Source organism: Haliotis cracherodii, unplaced genomic scaffold (assembly GCF_022045235.1).
Source record: "Haliotis cracherodii isolate W230 unplaced genomic scaffold, xgHalCrac1.p SCAF_23, whole genome shotgun sequence".
Taxonomy (NCBI): Eukaryota; Metazoa; Mollusca; class Gastropoda; order Lepetellida; family Haliotidae; genus Haliotis; species Haliotis cracherodii.
In genome coordinates this window covers 6,770,110-6,788,952 of record NW_027266279.1, presented here as the reverse complement: position 1 = coordinate 6,788,952, position 18,843 = coordinate 6,770,110, and the positions used below count along the sequence as shown (strand labels likewise).

Below are 18,843 nucleotides of genomic sequence, written 5' to 3'. Positions count from 1 at the left end.
CTTAGTAGTTAGTTAGTAGTTATTTAATTAATAAGTGTCACTGATCATGTCCATTCGCCATTAACTAACCATCAGTGAATGTTTTAACTGTATAATAAATAAACATTCGAAATGTTTAATGAATGGATGTTTGAAATGAATAATGAACGAATGTTTGAATTGTAAAATGAATGTATAGGATTAAATGAAAAAGCATGGGTACAGGTCGTCCAAAGTCGATTACGGGTCGTAAAATTCTGTGTACGGGTCAGCCAAATAAAGTACGAATGCTCCAAAAAGGGTACGAATCTGACGGGAAGTTTAGGTACGGATTGGTCATTTTCTCTGGTAAGAATCGTCTGGTATCCGCCCAACAGAAAGATTGCTTTGGAATCCCTGAACACAGAAGCCATGACCTTGCCAGCGGCCGGAGCAGACTTTGCCTTTTTCAAAGGAGACGTGAGATGTGACACTCTCTGGCTGATAGCGGTGAATCAAAGACTCATCCTTGGTTACAGATTGCTCAACAATCTCAGTTGGGTGTGCTTCAAAATGAAGTTAATTCTCACGCGTGATTATGAACCTGGAGCTGCTCTGATCAGGGCCCACTTGCAGAAAGCGATCTCAGCGCTAAGACTATCGTAAGTATGGGAGTATAGTATAGTAAAGTATTGGAGTTACGATCATCAGGAGTCAGAAGTCCGAATGTTATCAACTCGCTGGTGAGAGATTCCTACTGCTTTGGGAATTCGATGTGTGGTGACTCGCCGAGCATCCATAATCATACTACATTCTCCTTACTCGTGCCAGGTACAGGTCTTCCTGATCTTGGATCATATTCGAGCCTCTTCTGTTGTGACTGCATGCACATACATATATACGAGTGTGGTGCTTGTGCCTACATAGATACCATGCCGCCTGTACCCTCTAACACAGTATACCAACTCAGACCTGACTAGTTCTTGTTTTATCTCCTTTTTGGGGAGTACCAGGCATGGTAACAATTATGATATTTTAATGACTTTTGATACCACCAGGGAATTGAACCACTGACATTCCTTGCATTGTGTTCACACTAAAATTCCGTCCTCTGGGCCTATGCTAGTCTGTCTTACAGACCCTGATACATTTATATCAACTACAGCCCATGCAAGTCTATAATGTTTGGCAAGTCTAGAATACTGCAGAATCACTGGGCTCCCTTTTTATTAGATTTTTATTTTCTGTATGATATGTTCATTTCAGAGACTATATGTTAGTCTAGGCCTATGCTCTCTCCACTTGACCATAAAGGCGGAACATGCTACTGTGACAGTCTTCACATCTCTTCAACCAGAAAACCAGAAATGGGCTTTGCATATTGAACTTATGTAGGAAATCAAACTGGGCCCTCATGTGACGAGGGAACGCCTTAACCACTTGGCTACCCTACTGCCCTGTAACTGACGAAGCCTGTACATAGCTGACTGCAGCTTGACACAACATACTAAGAAATACCCTTTGTTTGTTGTTTAATGCCACACTCAGCAATATTGCAGGTATGTGACAGCGGTATGTAAATAATCAAATCCCGATCAGATATTCCACAATGATTGATATCATGAACAAAAATCTATGATGTTGGGGTGCAAGGCGATATAATCAAGCAAGTTATCAAGGCTGACCACCCGATCCATTTGGTTGCCTCTTACGACTAAGGTTGCTGGTGAAGTTTACGAACAGGGAATCCCCACAGGGTCAGTAACACTGGCATGCCAGGAAGTCACAGTGAAATAATCAACAAACTCATAATGGATGTTACAGCGTTTTATCTCAGTTTATAACCATAGCACAAAGCTCTTCACAGGAACAACATGGACAGGCTGACGTGTATGAATTTATGATACAGATTTAAGTTACAGGAGTAAGATCAATGGCCCTCATAGAACTTGGGGATCTGATCCCCTGTTAGTGTGAATCGCTCAGTTCCGTCCTTCGTGATTGCGGCGAGGCGGACAATCCCACCACTGGAACCGTCTCTGTTCATGGCAAGTGACAAAGCTGAAAGTACACAAAAAATCACAAATACACTTTGGACAATCAGTATAGAATACACTGAAAATTATAGGAGCGTCATACAATATCACAAGGTGAACATTGATTTATATCAGAAATACTTGTGAACCATTAACTTAAATGAATATTTGGTCAAGATAGGATACCTATGTTACTGACAGTTACCTTTGACCAATTGAACAACTGTATTTCTTACAGTTGCAACAAACCACTTATGTATAGCTACCAACAGCTTGTTACTAAAGTTTGCTACAAACTGTCTATATTACTAAAAGCTGTAAACTGCAGGAGTTACTATTGTAGCTATTAACTGATGGCGTTACTTTCGATTAGCTACCAACAGTCTGTGGTACCACAGGTACAGGTCTTGCCATAAATTACTGGAGACAAAGTGTTGGTATTACCAGAGTATGTCTCAATAAAAGAGACTAAATGGTGTACTGCATTGGCTGATAGCATGTCAGTGTGTCCAGACGGAGTGGGGCGTTGATCACTATACCAATCACAGCTTTAATACTCTATTATTTTATTTACTGGCCGCTGTCATATAGCTGGAATATGAGTGTGGTGAAAAATGAAAAACCAAACCAAAAACTACCGAGCTGAGCTACCAACAGCCGGTGCTACAGTGGGTATGGTCAAAGTTTCTTAATGCTGTTGTTTCCAACTTGAGCGGTGCCCAAAGGTTTTAAGCGTACAAGGACTGTAAACTTGTCGTTATTTTCAGGGGATTTTAGTCTCAGCATGTGGAGTAGTATAAGCTGATCGTACTCAACCAGAGTGAGTGAGTGGGTGAGTATGGTTTTATGCTGCTTTTAGCAATATTCCAGCAATATCACTGATTTTGGGTATCTTAGAATGTTATTTGATAATGATTAAAATTATCCGAGTAATTTGTAAATCCAACTCGATCGCTGATAGTGAGTGAGTGAGTGAGTTTGATATTACGCCGCTTTTAGCAGTATTCCAGCAATATGACGGCGGGGACACCAGAAATGGGCTTCACACATTGTACCCATGTCGGGAATGGAACCCGGGTCTTCGGCGTGACAAGCGAACGCTTTAACCACTAGGCTACCTGACCGCCCCTACTCAACCAGAATAGAATGTACAAGTGAGTGAGTTCAGACTAGTGGCCAAAGTCACAGACTGCTTACCGTTTGCTACAAACTGCAGACATTCCTCCTTGGAGAGACCTACTTTGAACTGAGAGTCAACATAGCCGTACAGATAGGTACTGCCTGACCCACCGATAGCAAACGGTTGTCTCACCAGCATACCTCCCAGGGGAATAGAAAAGACCTGCAATGAGTAGAACAAACAAAAAAATATATCACTTATATATATCACAGTACCAATGTTTATAAAGTACATGACTTGTGGTTGTCCTTGAACAAAGTGAGTGAGGGAGTGAGTTTGGTTTAATGCCGCTTTTAACAGTATTCCTGTTATATCGCTGTGTGTCAGCTTAATGTGGGAGGAAATCCCCAAGTGATGCCGGTCTCAGATGTTTACCCCTTCGGTGAAACCCACGAGCACGGGTATGGCACTGACAAACCTAGAAACATAATCGAGGCGAACCAAGATTCGAACCCACAATCAAAGGTTTCTGGCGTGCCCAAGGGACGCAACTCTGCACAGCGAATCGCAGAGCCTTAGACGACTGGGCCACCCGTGCCCCCTCTTGAACAAAGCCTGTTTTCATGGTTGTATCATTTGACCAAAGATTTCCTAGTGCCGATAATACAAATATGTATTGGTACAGAGGTAATACCACTATGTCAACTTATAGTGCATATTATTGTTATTAGTGTCATTTTGTTCAAAGTTATTAAAGGTATTGACAGTTATTCTGAGAGGTAATGATAATTATCTTGAGAGGTAATGATAATTATATTGAGAGTTAATGATAATTATTTTGAGAGTTAATGATAGATCTTTCCATGGATACTTTCTGTCTGATAGCAACAAAATGCGTAATGGAATGCAGGCTGAGTGTACAATAATCTCAGTGACGGTTGTCATCAACTCACCTGTCCCCCTCCTCGCTTGTCCCAACCCCCGACGATGATGCCAGCCGTGAGGTTGTCGCGGTGTTCGTAACACAGGTCTCGGAAAACATTGGCTGCTGTCTTCACTTCAGGCTCCTCGCCCATCTCCATTCTGATAGAAAATATAACATAATCCACTGTAAACCTGTGCAACATAACCTTCCATACATCAGACACTGATCACCTTCATGCAATGAACAATTGTGATTTGAAATTCAGGGATGGAGGTGAACATTCGCAAAACAAATAATCAGAATTAATGACTGGTCCAGGGTTTCTGAGGAGATGAAGTCTAAATTTCAAGTTAATAGATTAAGGAAAATTTAGGAGCATGGTCACAGTGCAAAGGTCAAATCTAGGTAAATAATTAAAATATCACGAAGAACGGAACATATATGTTCACTTCCTCTGCAAACAACAAACATTTTAACATTTCAAATAAAAAATGGATCTTCAATGAGTGTCATGGCAGCAATATTGAGAATCAGATTCAAGGTGAGGTGAAGTGAAATGGTGTTTAAAGTCGCGTTCAAGATAATTGCACTTATATAGCAACGTGTGTCTATGTGTGTGGTTGCTTATACTAATCCGGACTGATACCGATTTATAGTACTAGCCCACTGAGATACCATGCCGCAGTTTAACATGAATACCCCTCTCAGACACAGTTTTATGACTCCGAGCCGACCAGTCCTTGTTTCAGTCCCTTAATCCCGAGCACCAGACAGGGTAACAACAAGTACCATCTTTTAACGTCTCTTGGTATGACGCAGCCTAAACCTTCCGCTGTACCACTTGCCCACGGAGGCGGTCGAATCAGATTCAAACCCCTTGAAAAATTTAGGTTTCACAATTGGTCTGAACAGGGACATGAGTGAGTGAGTGAGTGAGGTTTTATGCCGCTTTTAGCAATATTCCAGCAACATCACGGCAGGGGACACCAGAAATGGGCTTCAAACATTGAACCCACGTCGGGAATCGAACCCGGGTCTGCGGCATGACGAGCGAACGCGTTAACCACTAGGCTACCCGACCGCCCCTACAAGGACATGAACTACTTTTAGCTTCATTGGTTTTATGGTTTCTGAGGAGGTGATGTTCATAGGTACTGATGGCAGACACCGGGAAACCACACCATGACATAAACTCACTTGACTTTCAGTCAGGTGAGCTCAAAATCAAATATAAGATCAATAACACAATTTAATCCCAGTCTAAGAAAAATCTGACCGAGTGATATGTTAATCTGAAAAATAAGAAAACAAAATTTCAAATTGACGATTTACATGAATATTGTTGGGAATGACTTGGAACTCACTTGTAGAAGTTGAGATGGTAGTTGACAATGTCTGCGACAGCTTGTGTGTCAGCTGCAGAACCAGATCGGCAGCAGTAGATGTAGTCTGTCACCTTCGTCAGCTTGTCAGTCACTCGGTTGGCAATGTATGATCTGAGACAAGCAAAACACATACACTGAAAACATGTATTTAGAATAGCTTTTTATATCTTTTGATCAATATCCTTATACCATGAATATGTGGATCTGATTCTAAAAGTTATGATCAAGATGGAAAACTATGGTAAATAGGTATTTACACTTATCAATGTTAACAAACAACCAATGAAAGCCTAAACAGTAGATACATAATATTGTACTGTTTTGTTGGTGACTGTGTATGAATTAACAATTACCCAGTTGTTGTTCTGGAGTCAGCTCCAATCACCACTCCGCCATCAAACTCCACTGCTGCTATTGTTGTCTGTAAATCAAGATGAGTATGATACTTAGCATGATCAGGAGATAAACATAGTGTTTTTAAAGTAGAGCTGGATTAACTGTAGCTTTACTTTGAATATTGTTGCACAACGAAAGTATTTTGTAATCCATAATTGTACATATTATTTCAAAATCCTTCCTGACAATGATTTGTGTTTTCAATAAAAAATAGCTTCCGCAGTTTTCCAGTCATCTTAGCTCATCTAATCAGCTGTTTCAATCAGAGGTGTTTTATGGTAATTTGAAACTTCTGATTGACCAATCAGAATCAAGTACTTCCCAAATTCATTGTAAAATTCTCATTGAACATGTTGCTAAAGCATTTCTCCTTGAAGAATGCTCATGACATTAAACATGCATGACCAGTAACCATGACAGTATGTAAAGTAGAGGTTGCTGCTTGCAGCATGACATTGTAAATGAATATAAACTAGAAAACTTAATGGGGAGTATTGTAGTCTACTGACACACTTTTACGTATTTCAATTAGCTCCATGCAGAGTAAAAAACTCGCTTAAGTGATGAGTAAATCTTATGAGCCAACACTATACCAGGGGACACAGGTGCTGTCACCAAATATTTAGTACTCTTTTACCTTGTGATCAGCACCCGGCTATTTACTCTGATGCGCATGCATGGTAGCCATATTTCTCAGCGAAATTTGGAACATGTTGAAAATTGTAGACTTTCCTCAGATTACATTGGATTAAATTTCTAAAAGAGATTAGACAGCTAACCATACCCTAACTCACAACTCACCCAACGGATTGTCAAGGAGTATGTTACCCCAAGGATTGAAAGGATTGTTTGACGTTAAAAGGAAGCAAAAACCCAAGGAATGTAAAGGGTGTTTGATCGAAACAGGTACCAAACCCTAATGATTGTAAATGGGTGCTTGATCAAAGTATCAAAGGGCTGCAGGCAACCTACCCAAAGAGAACAAACCCGAAGAATTGAAGAGGCAAGTTTTATCAGTGAAATGAAAGGCACAGCCTGAAGATGGAGTGAGTGAGTGAGTGCTAAGCTTCAACCGATACATGCATTGTGGTTCTCATATATTATAAATCCCAAATGTGATTCAGGACTTGACTGTTTGATTTCGAGTCACAAATTGCAATGATTGTCTGGTTGGCATAGCCTCGGCCTAAACGGCTGAAGACCCAGAGCAGATACCAACAAGATCCTACAAAAGGAACACGGTTTTTTCCTAAAAAAATATATTAAAAACTTCTTTTTTATCAACACAATATGTTCAACATGTAGAAAATTCCCAATGAAAAAACATTCGCCAAAATCACAAAAGACTGGGAAAACGAACATGATTTTCCCCAGTGACACAGAGAGAACTGAGAAGCGTGCATGTGAATGGTTTTGGTCAGGCATATAACTGACAACACGATCATAGTACTGGGTATCACACAGGTTTCCTTTCCCGTCATATACTTACACCAGTTGTAAGTTCTGCGTTTAACCAATCTGGTGTTAAATCGCCGTTAACGGCAGAAGAATGCCCTGCACCAAACTTGCTGGTCATCATGGTTGCAGCCATTTTTGTTTGTTACCGGATTTGTCCACAAGGGAGGTAACCTCATACCAAAGCTCCACGCAGTGTTCAGCTGGATGATGGGTGTGAAGCAGTGAAAGGGACTTGTCATTTATTACAAGGGAGGGGCGGTGAGATTGGCCTGAGGACTGAATAATATTTTGCGGCACCACTGCCACCCCATTTTATGTAGCATATTATCATACCATCCCCATATGCATGTAACAATTTTCCCTGACACCCCATCCTAATAATAAATGAGCATTCCATAAATAATGTAAAAAATTATAAGATTTCATTTTAAAAGTTAGAACTGTGTCAGTTTATTGCCCCTCCCCCAACCTTAACACCCATCCTTTTAATAAATGCTGATCTCGTATAGGCCGCTAAATGAATGTCATGTCTTGTCTTAAACAACCTCATCCAAAACCATTAGGCTATTGCAAATTAGTAATACATGTTATATGTATTATTGGTTTCTTTGTAAATGTAATGTCTTTTTGGACTTGTTCTCTACTTTTTTTGTGTGTATTGTTAGTATTTATATTTTCTTCAGAAGAAAATTTGAATATATGTCTTCCTATATTGTGAATATCAAAGCCTTCTCATTTGTTTCTCCTTTTTAAAAATTTAAAAATAATGTCACGGCGATACAGTTCAGTCATTTGTCAATACCTAGCTTCTAGATAGCAATATATATGTGGAAAATATTAAGAAATACCGTTTAAGTATGTTTTTGTAAAGACTGTCTGACAATGTATGTACCGTCTCGTGCTACATTCAATCTTTCAATCCATACATATGATAGTATCCGTTCTTCCCCGTGTTACTCGAAAGTGGCGATGAGAAACGTGTTTTGCCATTTTGTCAGTTTTGATGCATCGAAGATTACACATACAGTAAACTACGGTTAAAACGAACACGCTTATAACGAACTGACGGATATAACGAACTTACTTTTTGGTCCCGACTACTTGCTGTAGTCATGCTGTATATGTACTTATAACGAACTACGGTTATAGCAAACTAAAATTAGTGGTCCCTTTAAGTTCTATAACCATAGTTTACTGTACTGTCATACTTCATAACTGCTTCACTGTCTTTCAACATTGACTTTCACACATTCACTAAAATGCAGAGATGGTAGCATGGTGAGGTTAGCTGACTTGATTGATGCATGTCATCGTATCCCAATTGCGTGGATCGATGCTCATGATGTCAATCACTGGATTGTTTGGTCCAGACTCGATTATGTACAGACCGCCGTCATGCAGCTGAAATATTGCCCAGTGCGGAGTTAAACAACAAACAAACAAGATGTAAACACAACCCATTGAATAACCTCAATGACACTGTCATTGAATGCTTCTTCCAAATACAATACTAAACAGCCATCAAAAGAAAGCATACAGTTGAAACTTTTATTTGACCAAAAATTACAAACGTTATTAAAACGTTACTTGACTGAAAACAGTCGCCGAAACACAACAAACGTGAGGTCCTAAACACAACCATCATTCTCGTATCAAATACACCCCTATCGAACAGTGTTTTTTTAATTCTCGTTCGTTTAATTTTTAGCACCAACAAACATAGGTGCATCCTTTGTTTTGCCCGGCAGTTTATAACCGAGGAACATTGTGCTAGGACATCTATTTGAACGTGTTATATTAATGACCGCCTCAGTGGTCAAGTGGTAGAGCGTCCACCCGGAGAGCGGAAGGCCCGGGGTTCGATCCCCGGCCGCGTCACACCAAAAGACGTTAAAGTATGGTACTTGTTATTACCCTGTCTGGCGCTCGGGATAAAGGGGCTAATACAAGGACTGGTCGGCTCGGAGTCAGTATACTGTGTCTGAGTGGGGTATTCATGTTAAACTGCAGCATGGTTGAGTGGGGTATTCATGTTAAACTGCGGCATGGTATCTCAGTGAGCTAGCACTATAAATCGGCATCAGTCCGATCTAGTACAAGCAGCCACACACACACACGTACATGCACGTCGCTATATAAATGCAATAATCTTGGACGCGACGTTAACCCCATTTCACCTCACTTGTTATATTAATGCAGGGATAATGAATACACATTTATGTGCCAAACCTGCCGTTCTCAGTGTTATTCGTCAACATAAATGCAACACTATGGGTGAAATAATTTCCATTTTCAAAATAGTCTTGGCTCATCTATCAGCATCCTGGTTGCCTTGGGATGCTGCGATGGCGCTACACTGACCAGGGCAGCATCCCCAGGGAACAAGGCTGAGCTAGCAATTATTATTTGAAGCGGGCGTAAAATCCCAAGTCTATCAAGCAATGCTCAGATAGCGTTGACGCTATGGTGAGGTGAGGTGAAATGGGGTTTAACGTCGCGTCCAAGATTATTGCACTTATATAGCAACGTGCATGTACGTGTGTGTGTTTGTGTGGCTGCTTGTACTAGTCCGGACTGATGCCGATTTATAGTGCTAGCTCACTGAGATACCATGCCGCAGTTTAACATGAATACCCCACTCAGACACAGTATACTGACTCCGATATGACCAGTCTTTGTTTTAGCCCCTTAATGCCGAGCACCAGACAGGGTAACAACAAGTACCATCTTTTAACGTCTTTTGGTATGACGCGGCCGGGGATCAAACCCCGGACCTTCCGCTCTCCGGGCGGACGCTCTACCACTAGACCACGGAGGCGGTCTTGACGCTATGGATTTTCCTTCCGAGATGGTGGCAACATATGTTTTAAATAATACGTAATCGTATCATTTTAAGTAACTCTCATTACGGTTTGTTTGCTTGTTGTTGAATACGCCGCAGTCGGTAGATGAAGTATTTCATTTATGATTTAATCGCCTCTTACGACAAGCAACAGAGACATGAAACCAATTGAAACGCAGATCCTCCCTGGGGTAAAAACAGATATTCGATTATGTGTTTACCATGCGGAAGATAAAGTGATTTGGATATTTAAAACGTTTGTGAGCCCAAAAATATTCTTTGATCTTTGTCAAAGCTCCTGGTGAAACTGATAAAAGCAAAATGTATTTAGAAAATAAAAATTCATTAAAAACAAATGCGTCATCAACCTTTGGCCTCGAGCTTTTTTTTTTCTAAAAGTGAACTATGGAGGTGAATGGGTCCAGGGAATTTATCGTAATAGAAAGGAGATATAATAAATCGAGAATCACCCCGAGTGTCTTTTGATATGAAATATATCAACACGAGTTGATAAAAGTAGAAAAACTCCGAGGCTTGCCATTAGTGATGTCCTTTGATTGTGACGTCATGGTAACAATGTAGATATCGCTTGATCTCACACAAGCGATATTTCCTGTGGGAGCCGGTTTTGGATGATAAACTGGATTATCGAGGATACAGACATGCTATGTGTCCAGAAAAAAATGTGTGTTAAAAAATAATGTTGGCGCCTCCTTTCAGATAGAGAAATTGCATGTCAGGACCCTGGAAGCACTGAGTGAGTGAGTATAGTTTTACGCCGCTTTTACCAATATTCCATCAATAAGAGGGCGGGGACAAGAAATGTTTCACACATTGTACCCATGTGGAGAATTGAACCGGGCCCTGGGCGTGACGAGCAAACGCTTTAACTGCATGGTTACCCAACGGCACCTGAAAGCAGCGACTTGAGAAATAATTTGTGTCTGACAGAGACCCCAAAATACAAATGCTAGGCAAGTATTGCATATGATTTTCAATTAAACTCCAGGATCTATAAAAGTAAGGTGTGGGCCTATGTTCCAGCTAGCTGTGTTCAACCCGGAGAGCGGCAGGTCTGCGGTACGATCTCCGGCCTCGTCATACCAAAAGACGGGCTTGTTGTTACCCTGGCTGACGCTCAGCATTAAGTGAATAAAACAAGGACTGGTCGGCTCGGAGTCAGTATACTGTGTCTGAGTGGGGTATCCATGTTAAATTGCGGCATGGTATCTCAGTGGACTAGCACTATAAAACCAGCATTTGTTAAGACTAGTAAAAGCTTTAATCGCATTAAAATCAGATCTCAGTTCTCGCTAGCCCCCCCCCCCCCCCCCCCCCCCCCACACACACACACACACGTATTGCTTGATTAAACTATAGTTGTGTATTATATGAGACTAAAGCAAGTGCCCCTTCGAGTAGTGTTTTGTATAAGACTAAAGCAAGTGCCCCTTCGAGTAGTGTTTTGTATGAGACTAAAGCAAGTGCCCCTTCGAGTAGTGTATTGTATGAGACTAAAGCAAGTGCCCCTTCACGTATTATATTGTATGAGACAAAAGCAAGTGTCCCTTCGAATAGTGTATGGTATGAGACTAAAGCAAGCACCCCTTCCAGAAGTGTGTTGTATGTTGTGAATTGTATGGTTAAACAGAAGCAGCGGACCCCTGACCCAGGGTATTGTATAATTATACAAAAGCACCCAGAAGCAAGGGTATAGTGCGGAAGCAATAATAATAATGAAAGGCGAATCATGAATGGCGACGCCTCAGACGACTAGTAATCCGCTTCTGAGCTGGCTTCCAGTGAGAGTGTGATGGTCAATAGGTATCAAGTAGGCTGACAAACTGCCTGTTACCTGTAAACGGCTGAAACCCACTCACCCATAGATCCACCCCATCCTTCAATAACTTTCCTCAATCCTTTCAAGTTACTCACGCTTAGTAGAGCGACAAACACACACTCACAGCTTTAAGAGTCACATAAAACCTAAACATCTTATATCATCACACTCTTAACACTTTAGTTTCTTTCAACTTTCCACTCATGCACCTGTCGGACAATTGATATAATCCACTTCACGTTATTATGTGTCTGTACATACATATTCCCCTGAAACAGAATTGTAACGTCCGTGTTTGTGACCTTCGTCAAAGAGTGTTTGCCCTGTTAAAATGTATGTTTGCTCTGTTACAATGTATGTTTGACCTGTTACAATGTATGTTTGCCCTGTTACAATACATGTTTGCCCTGTTACAATGTATGTTTGCCCTGTTACAATGTATGATTGCCCTGTTACAATGTATGTTTGCCCTGTTACAATGTATGTTTGCCCTGTTACAATACGTGTTTGCCCTAATACAATGTATGTTTGCCCTGTTACAAATTATGATTGCCCTGTTACAATGTATGGTTGCCCTGTTACAATTTATGATTGCCCTGTTACAATGTATGTTTGCCCTGTTACAATGTATGGTTGCCCTGTTACAATGTATGTTTGCCCTGTTACAATGTATGGTTGCCCTGTTACAATGTATGTTTGTCCTGTTACAATGTATGTTTGCCCTGTTACAATGTATGTTTGCCCTGTTACAATGTATGGTTGCCCTGTTACAATGTATGTTTGCCCTGTTACAATGTATGGTTGCCCTGTTACAATGTATGTTTGCCCTGTTACAATGTATGTTTGCCCTGTTGCAATGTATGTTTGCCCTGTAACAATGTATGTTTGCCCTGTTACAATGTATGGTTGCCCTGTTACAATGTATGTTTGCCCTGTTACACTGTATGTTTGCCCTGTTGCACTGTATGGTTGCCCTGTTACAATGTACGTTTGCCCTGTTACAATGTACGTTTGCCCTGTTACAATGTATGTTTGCCCTGTTACAATGTATGGTTGCCCTGTTACAATGTATGGTTGCCCTGTTACAATGTATGTTTGCCCTGTTACAATGTATGGTTGCCCTGTTACGATGTATGTTTGCCCTGTTACAATGTATGTTTGCCCTGTTACAATGTATGTTTGCCCAGTTACAATGTATGGTTGCCCTGTTACAATGTATGTTTGCGATGTTACAATGTATGGTTGCCCTGTTACAATGTATGTTTGCCCTGTTACAATGTATGTTTGCCCTGTTACAATGTATGTTTGCCCTGTTACAATGTATGGTTGCCCTGTTACAATGTATGGTTGCCCTGTTACAATGTATGTTTGCCCTGTTACAATGTATGTTTGCCCTGTTACACTGTATGGATGCCCTGTTACAATGTATGGTTGCCCTGTTACAATGTCTGGTTGCCCTTTTACAATGTACGTTTGCCCTGTTACAATGTATGTTTGCCCTGTTACAATGTATGTTTGCCCTGTTACAATGTATGTTTGTCCTGTTACAATGTATGGTTGCCCTGTTACAATGTATGGTTGCCCTGTTACACTAAATGGTTGCCCTGTTACACTGTATGGTTGCCCTGTTACAATGTATGTTTGCCCTGTTACAATGTATGTGTGTCCTGTAACAATGTATGTTTGCCCTGTTACAATGTTTTTTTGCCATGTTACAATGTTTGTTTGCCCTGTAACAATGTATGTTTGCCCTTTTACACATAGATTTTTCAGTTGACAACCGTGTACACTGATTCGGGTATATGTGCGTGCGTAGAATAGTGGGTTAAGCCTTGTAGCCTTGTATTACTTCGGGCTTTCCTCCCACATTAAGCTGAAACGATGTGATATAACCGGACTACTGTTCAGAGCGGCGTTAAACCAGACTCATTCATTAAATTGTTATGATATGAGAATGATACAGGTTGATCCATCAGATTCGGCTTTTTGCGTGCTCTGTGCATTAACACGTAGGTCAACACCCACAGTGAGATCTTTAGGATTGTGTTGGACACATTTACATATGACCCTGGTCTCATTATGATAAATGTCCCCGTGAAGATCCGGGTTAGAATAGGTCTTCAGCAACCCATGCTTGACGTAAGAGGCGACTAACGGAATCGTGTGGTCAGCCTCGCTGACTTGGTTGATGCATGTCATTGTATTCCAATTGAGTAGATCAATGATCTTGATGTCAATCACTGGATTGTCTGGTCCAGATGTGATTCTTTACAGACCGCTGTCATATAGGTAGAATATTGCTGTGTCCGGCGTTAAATAACAAACAAACATCATGATAAATGTTTTAAATACCACCGATACTCACTCAAAAAAAAACTACACAAGAAAATAGTATGTTCCTCCAGTACTGGTAATTCGTCCAAAAAAGAATACAGGATTCGATTGTGAAGAGCAATATTGTTTTTTCCAGGAATGTACACAGTGCAGTGGATAAAGTGTCAGCCTGGAAGGCGGACGGTCGGTGGTTCGACCCTCGTGTCACGCCCACAAAGGTTAAAAGGTGGTACTTGTTGTTACCTCAAGGGGATAAAACAAGGATAGGGCTGGGCAGCTCGGAGTTTGCATACTGTTTCTGAGTGGGGTAACCATGTTAAACTGCGATGTGGTATCTCAGTGGGCTAGCACTGTAAACTCGGCAATAGTCCAGACTAGCACAAGCAAGCACCTCGCCTCGAGATGTATATATATATATAAGTTTAAATAAAAGAACATGTAGTTATCAGGATTATGTTACATGTTAGAGTTGTTTATATTCGGGTGCATATGGACCGCCTCCGTGGCCTTGAGGTGGAGCGCCCGCCCGGAGAGGGCTGCAAAAGTGCAGTTATCTTGAAGGCGACTTTAACCCCATTTTACCTCACCTCACCGTTGCATATGACCCACATCAGCACCACTTCTTTTCTGTACCCCCACGTCCCTTTCATATAATTCCACATTCAAAAGACAGAAGACACAATGATGCCGGGTCAAACACGGGTCGCGTCGCGAGCGTCAGATATTTAACACACTCAGGTAGCTCAAGATCTCACATAATCGACACGGTGTTCAGACATCGGGTCTGACTGAGGGGACATCAACGGTGTTGGTTTAAACAGAGGGAAATTACCCGAAGGTAGGTACGGCCACTTTATCGTTCGTTATATTTAAGAGAGATACACAACCAGACGTAAACAAAATTTATAAACTGCCGGCCAAAACTATGTATGATGGTGACTAAACTGCCGGCCAAGAGAAAGTACACAACTATGTTTGATGGTGACTAAACTGCCGGCCAAGAGAAAGTACACAACTATGTTTGATTGTGACTAAACTGCCGGCCAAGAGAAAGTACACAACTATGTTTGATTGTGACTAAAAATGAAACAAACAAGAAGTGGTCATTCGATGGTGATGTGTTGGATACAGGAATCACAGTTGTGTTGTGTTTCAGCGACTGTTTTCAACCAAGTAACGTTTGTATACTTTTTTTTGTCCGGCAGTTTATATATATAGTCGATGTCTGGTTTATGTCTACTCTTGATGTGTATATTACAATCGACGGTGGAAAGGAGGCTGATCGTCCATCCCCCGTACAGGTCGTTTTGTGATGAATCCTCACAGAACACATGCTAATTATTTGAAGTTAATATATATCTACAATTATTTGTGGAATTTTTGTTTGACTGATTACATGTCATTATATATTGAACAAGAAACGCCAGTACAAATAGTAGACAGTCTACTCAGGTGACAATGCAACAGAATATTCCCCCGAGAGGTAAGCAGTACAGTAAACTACGTTTGTAACGAACACGCTTATAACGAACTGACCGATATTACGAACTTATTTTTTAGTCATGGCCATTTGTTGTATATGCTGTATATATGCTTATAACGAACTACGGTTATTTCGAATTACAATGAGTGGTCCCTTTGAGTTGGTTATAACCGTAGTGTGTTGTATTCTGTTTATACGCATTTGTAATGACAATTAGGATAATGTGTAATTATTTATGACAAAAACTGCTTATACTGAGAATTATGGGCTGAGAGGCTTTCATTCTGAATTAATTATATGGATTGATTGAGAACAGAATATTGTCCGCACAGAGCACTCATTGTGGCCACCCGATATCCATTTAACCGCGTTTTCCAGCACGAGGAGGGAATTAACTGATATCGTTCCGAATAACCATGTATCCAACAGAAACAGATAAAGTAACAGCTATAATTTGTGTAACTCTGTACCAACTGCTTCCCAGAGGGTTCCTTGTTAAATGTCGCACTGAGGTAACTGTGTCATTGATAGGGTATTTATTCCACGTCTATAGATTTATTCCAGCTCGGTGAAATTAGCAGTAGATTTATTCCACCTTACTTTATTACCGTCATTCCACAGATTACTAGCCTAATCATCAAATCCCCGAGCTAAACCGAACTGTGGGGTATTCGTTATCTAACATAGTTCGCCCTTCCTTGATATTCTCAAAAGCAATACGCAGAATATGACCCCATCTTGAAGGATCTTGTTTGTTGTACAACTGCAAGATCAGGAACATGGTCAGCTGACATTCCAGAGTTCCACAACCATTGCCCAGCTAGACACAGGGCAGAATCATATGACTCGTAACAAATCTGGTGCCAAGCCAGTATAAGATGAACCAAGTTTGAATCACAATCATTATTTTCCTCTGACAAATCTACAATCTGGACAAAATTGACCTCCCGACCAATGTAGGTTGAAAGGCACTAGCAGCAAGCAGGACACAGCAGTGTGTGGTCAAGCTTGGGCAGGGGCATCAGATTGCTTCATCTTCACATACTTTCTGCTATGTTTGTAGGAGCAGATATGGCAATAGCATATGAACAACTCATAAGGCTTTGAAAAAGCTTAGGTCATATTTATGGGTAATTTTTAAAAACGGACGAACGTTAACCCTGTTGTTTTAGCAGTAAGGATAACAAATGAACCAATGTATGATAATCGTCATTTTGTGATTCTGTAGAGATCCCTTAAAAGAACATGGCTCAACATCCATCTGTTTCCTTAGGCAGACTTTGAATGATTTGTTGTTTGGCGGAAGCTGGAACCCATAGATTTTCAAAAGATGTGAAACTTGAATGTTGAAAAGACTTAAGTTTCTGCTTGTGTTCTTTGAAAACTTTGTGGTGAAATCTCTGGTTATTGCTATGTCCAATGAGAGGTGCATATCAGTTTGAAAGGGAAAGAAAATTTGAAGGGCGACTTTCCTTTTGACGCCTTAAATGACAGCAAAGCAGCATGGTTGTTCGTTTGTTGTTTACACCACACTCAGCAATAGTCCAGCTGTATGACGGAGGTCTGTAAATAATCGAGTATGAACCAGACAAGCCAGTGATTGACATCATGAGCATCGATCACGCAATTGGGATACGATGACATGCATCAACCAAGTCAGCGAGCCTGACCACCCGATCCCGTCAGTCGCCTCTTACGACAAGCATAGTCGCTTTTAACGGCATTGGTTGCTGAAGACCTATTCTACCCCGTATCTTCACAGGAGAAAAAAAACTGCAGTAATCTAGACTTGCCGTATATTATAGACTGGCTTGGGCTGTATTGGATACATTTGTTGTAGGGACTGTATGACACACTGAAAACGAAGCTACAGTAGAGAATGTGTCCAGGATACTTGTCATACCAGAATGGAAGTATGATACCCTGGTTAATTCAGGATGGAGACGTGCTGTCGGACATACAACATTTACAAATCAGCATGCTTGAAGGCTGAACGCTTCACATCACACTGATGGAGGATAGTTTGGTAATGCATTATGTATGTCCCCGACATCATAACAGTAATCTGATCCGTGTTAGGGAGCAACCAGTTGACATTAGGTTTTTTTTTGGTTGTTTGGAGAATTGATTTTTTCCAGCTACAGATGCAAAAACAGTTGTGTCATAGCGACTGATTTATGACTACCATTGTCTGCAGTACATTTGACTCCGAGGGCAAATTACCCTGTAGCCATGTCTCCATAACTTAATTGTCATTAGGTTTTAGGCGCTAATCCCCGTTGTTAATCCTCACCAACATTTCATTGTATTTTGACTGTCAGTCAGCCTGACTACCATATCACTTCCCTTTAACTACTGCTTTTTATAGTATGACATTTATTGCCCGAATTGATCATCCCATGAACTGTGTTGGTTAATCACGCCCATATGTCCAATGTCCAAAGCAATGTCATTGTCTCTTTGTCTGTCCATTGTTGTTCATTACTATATATGTGCTACCATTACACTGTTACTTGGGTGTTAGTCAGGCTTGGTATTCCGAGTGCTGGCATAGGGACGACCTCGAGCAGAATGTGCCGCTCGTAGGAAACGCCCTGAGGTGAGCTGGAGCTCCGCTCACCTCTTGTACGCCTGAGCTGGAAGATCCGCTCATCGCTGTGTTTGTGTTGTCAGAGCAGGTATTCCGCTCATTGTGCAATTGTTGTTTATTGTTTACATGTTGTGCATAAAGCGTTCCGCGAAAAATTGCATTACAAAGATCACTTGGTTAGTTTTCTAACTGGCACTAAATCAAATTGGCTAGATGATCACTTTCATACTGTCATTGCATAGATATATTTGTTGCTTAAGGATTTCATGTAACTGATTTTGTTCACATTTGCATGGTTGTTTTCATTGGTGAAAAAGTTCACACATATCAATTTGGACTCATGTAAGCTTGGGGTCCAAGCTTCACGGAACGGAGGGAAGTTGTCATAGCGACTGATTTACGACACCCATTGTCTGAAGAACATTTAATTGCAAAGGCTCATTACCCTGGAGCCATGACATCTTTATGCCTTGAAA

General features: G+C 40.9%; 2 protein-coding genes across 2 annotated transcripts in view; one reads left to right on the top strand and one right to left on the bottom strand.

Moving 5' to 3' along the window:
* Nucleotides 1–1,770: 1,770 nt before the first annotated feature.
* Nucleotides 1,771–7,426, bottom strand: LOC139471707 (proteasome subunit beta type-6-like). Its single transcript, XM_071254176.1, has 6 exons — nt 7,310–7,426; nt 5,778–5,845; nt 5,404–5,535; nt 4,068–4,197; nt 3,192–3,336; nt 1,771–2,019 (listed from the first exon to the last, which is right to left on the bottom strand). Exons 1-6 carry the CDS (start codon nt 7,409–7,411, stop codon nt 1,889–1,891), a joined length of 708 nt encoding a protein of 235 aa, XP_071110277.1. The 5' UTR covers nt 7,412–7,426; the 3' UTR covers nt 1,771–1,888.
* A 7,568-nt stretch (nt 7,427–14,994) lies between these two features.
* The window catches only part of LOC139471635 (neprilysin-1-like), a 51,267-nt gene continuing 47,418 nt past the window's right edge, over nt 14,995–18,843 (top strand). Inside the window, exon 1 of the mRNA XM_071254037.1 lies at nt 14,995–15,132. The gene's annotated coding sequence lies outside the window, so the exon portion shown is untranslated. The remainder of the gene's footprint in view (nt 15,133–18,843) is intronic.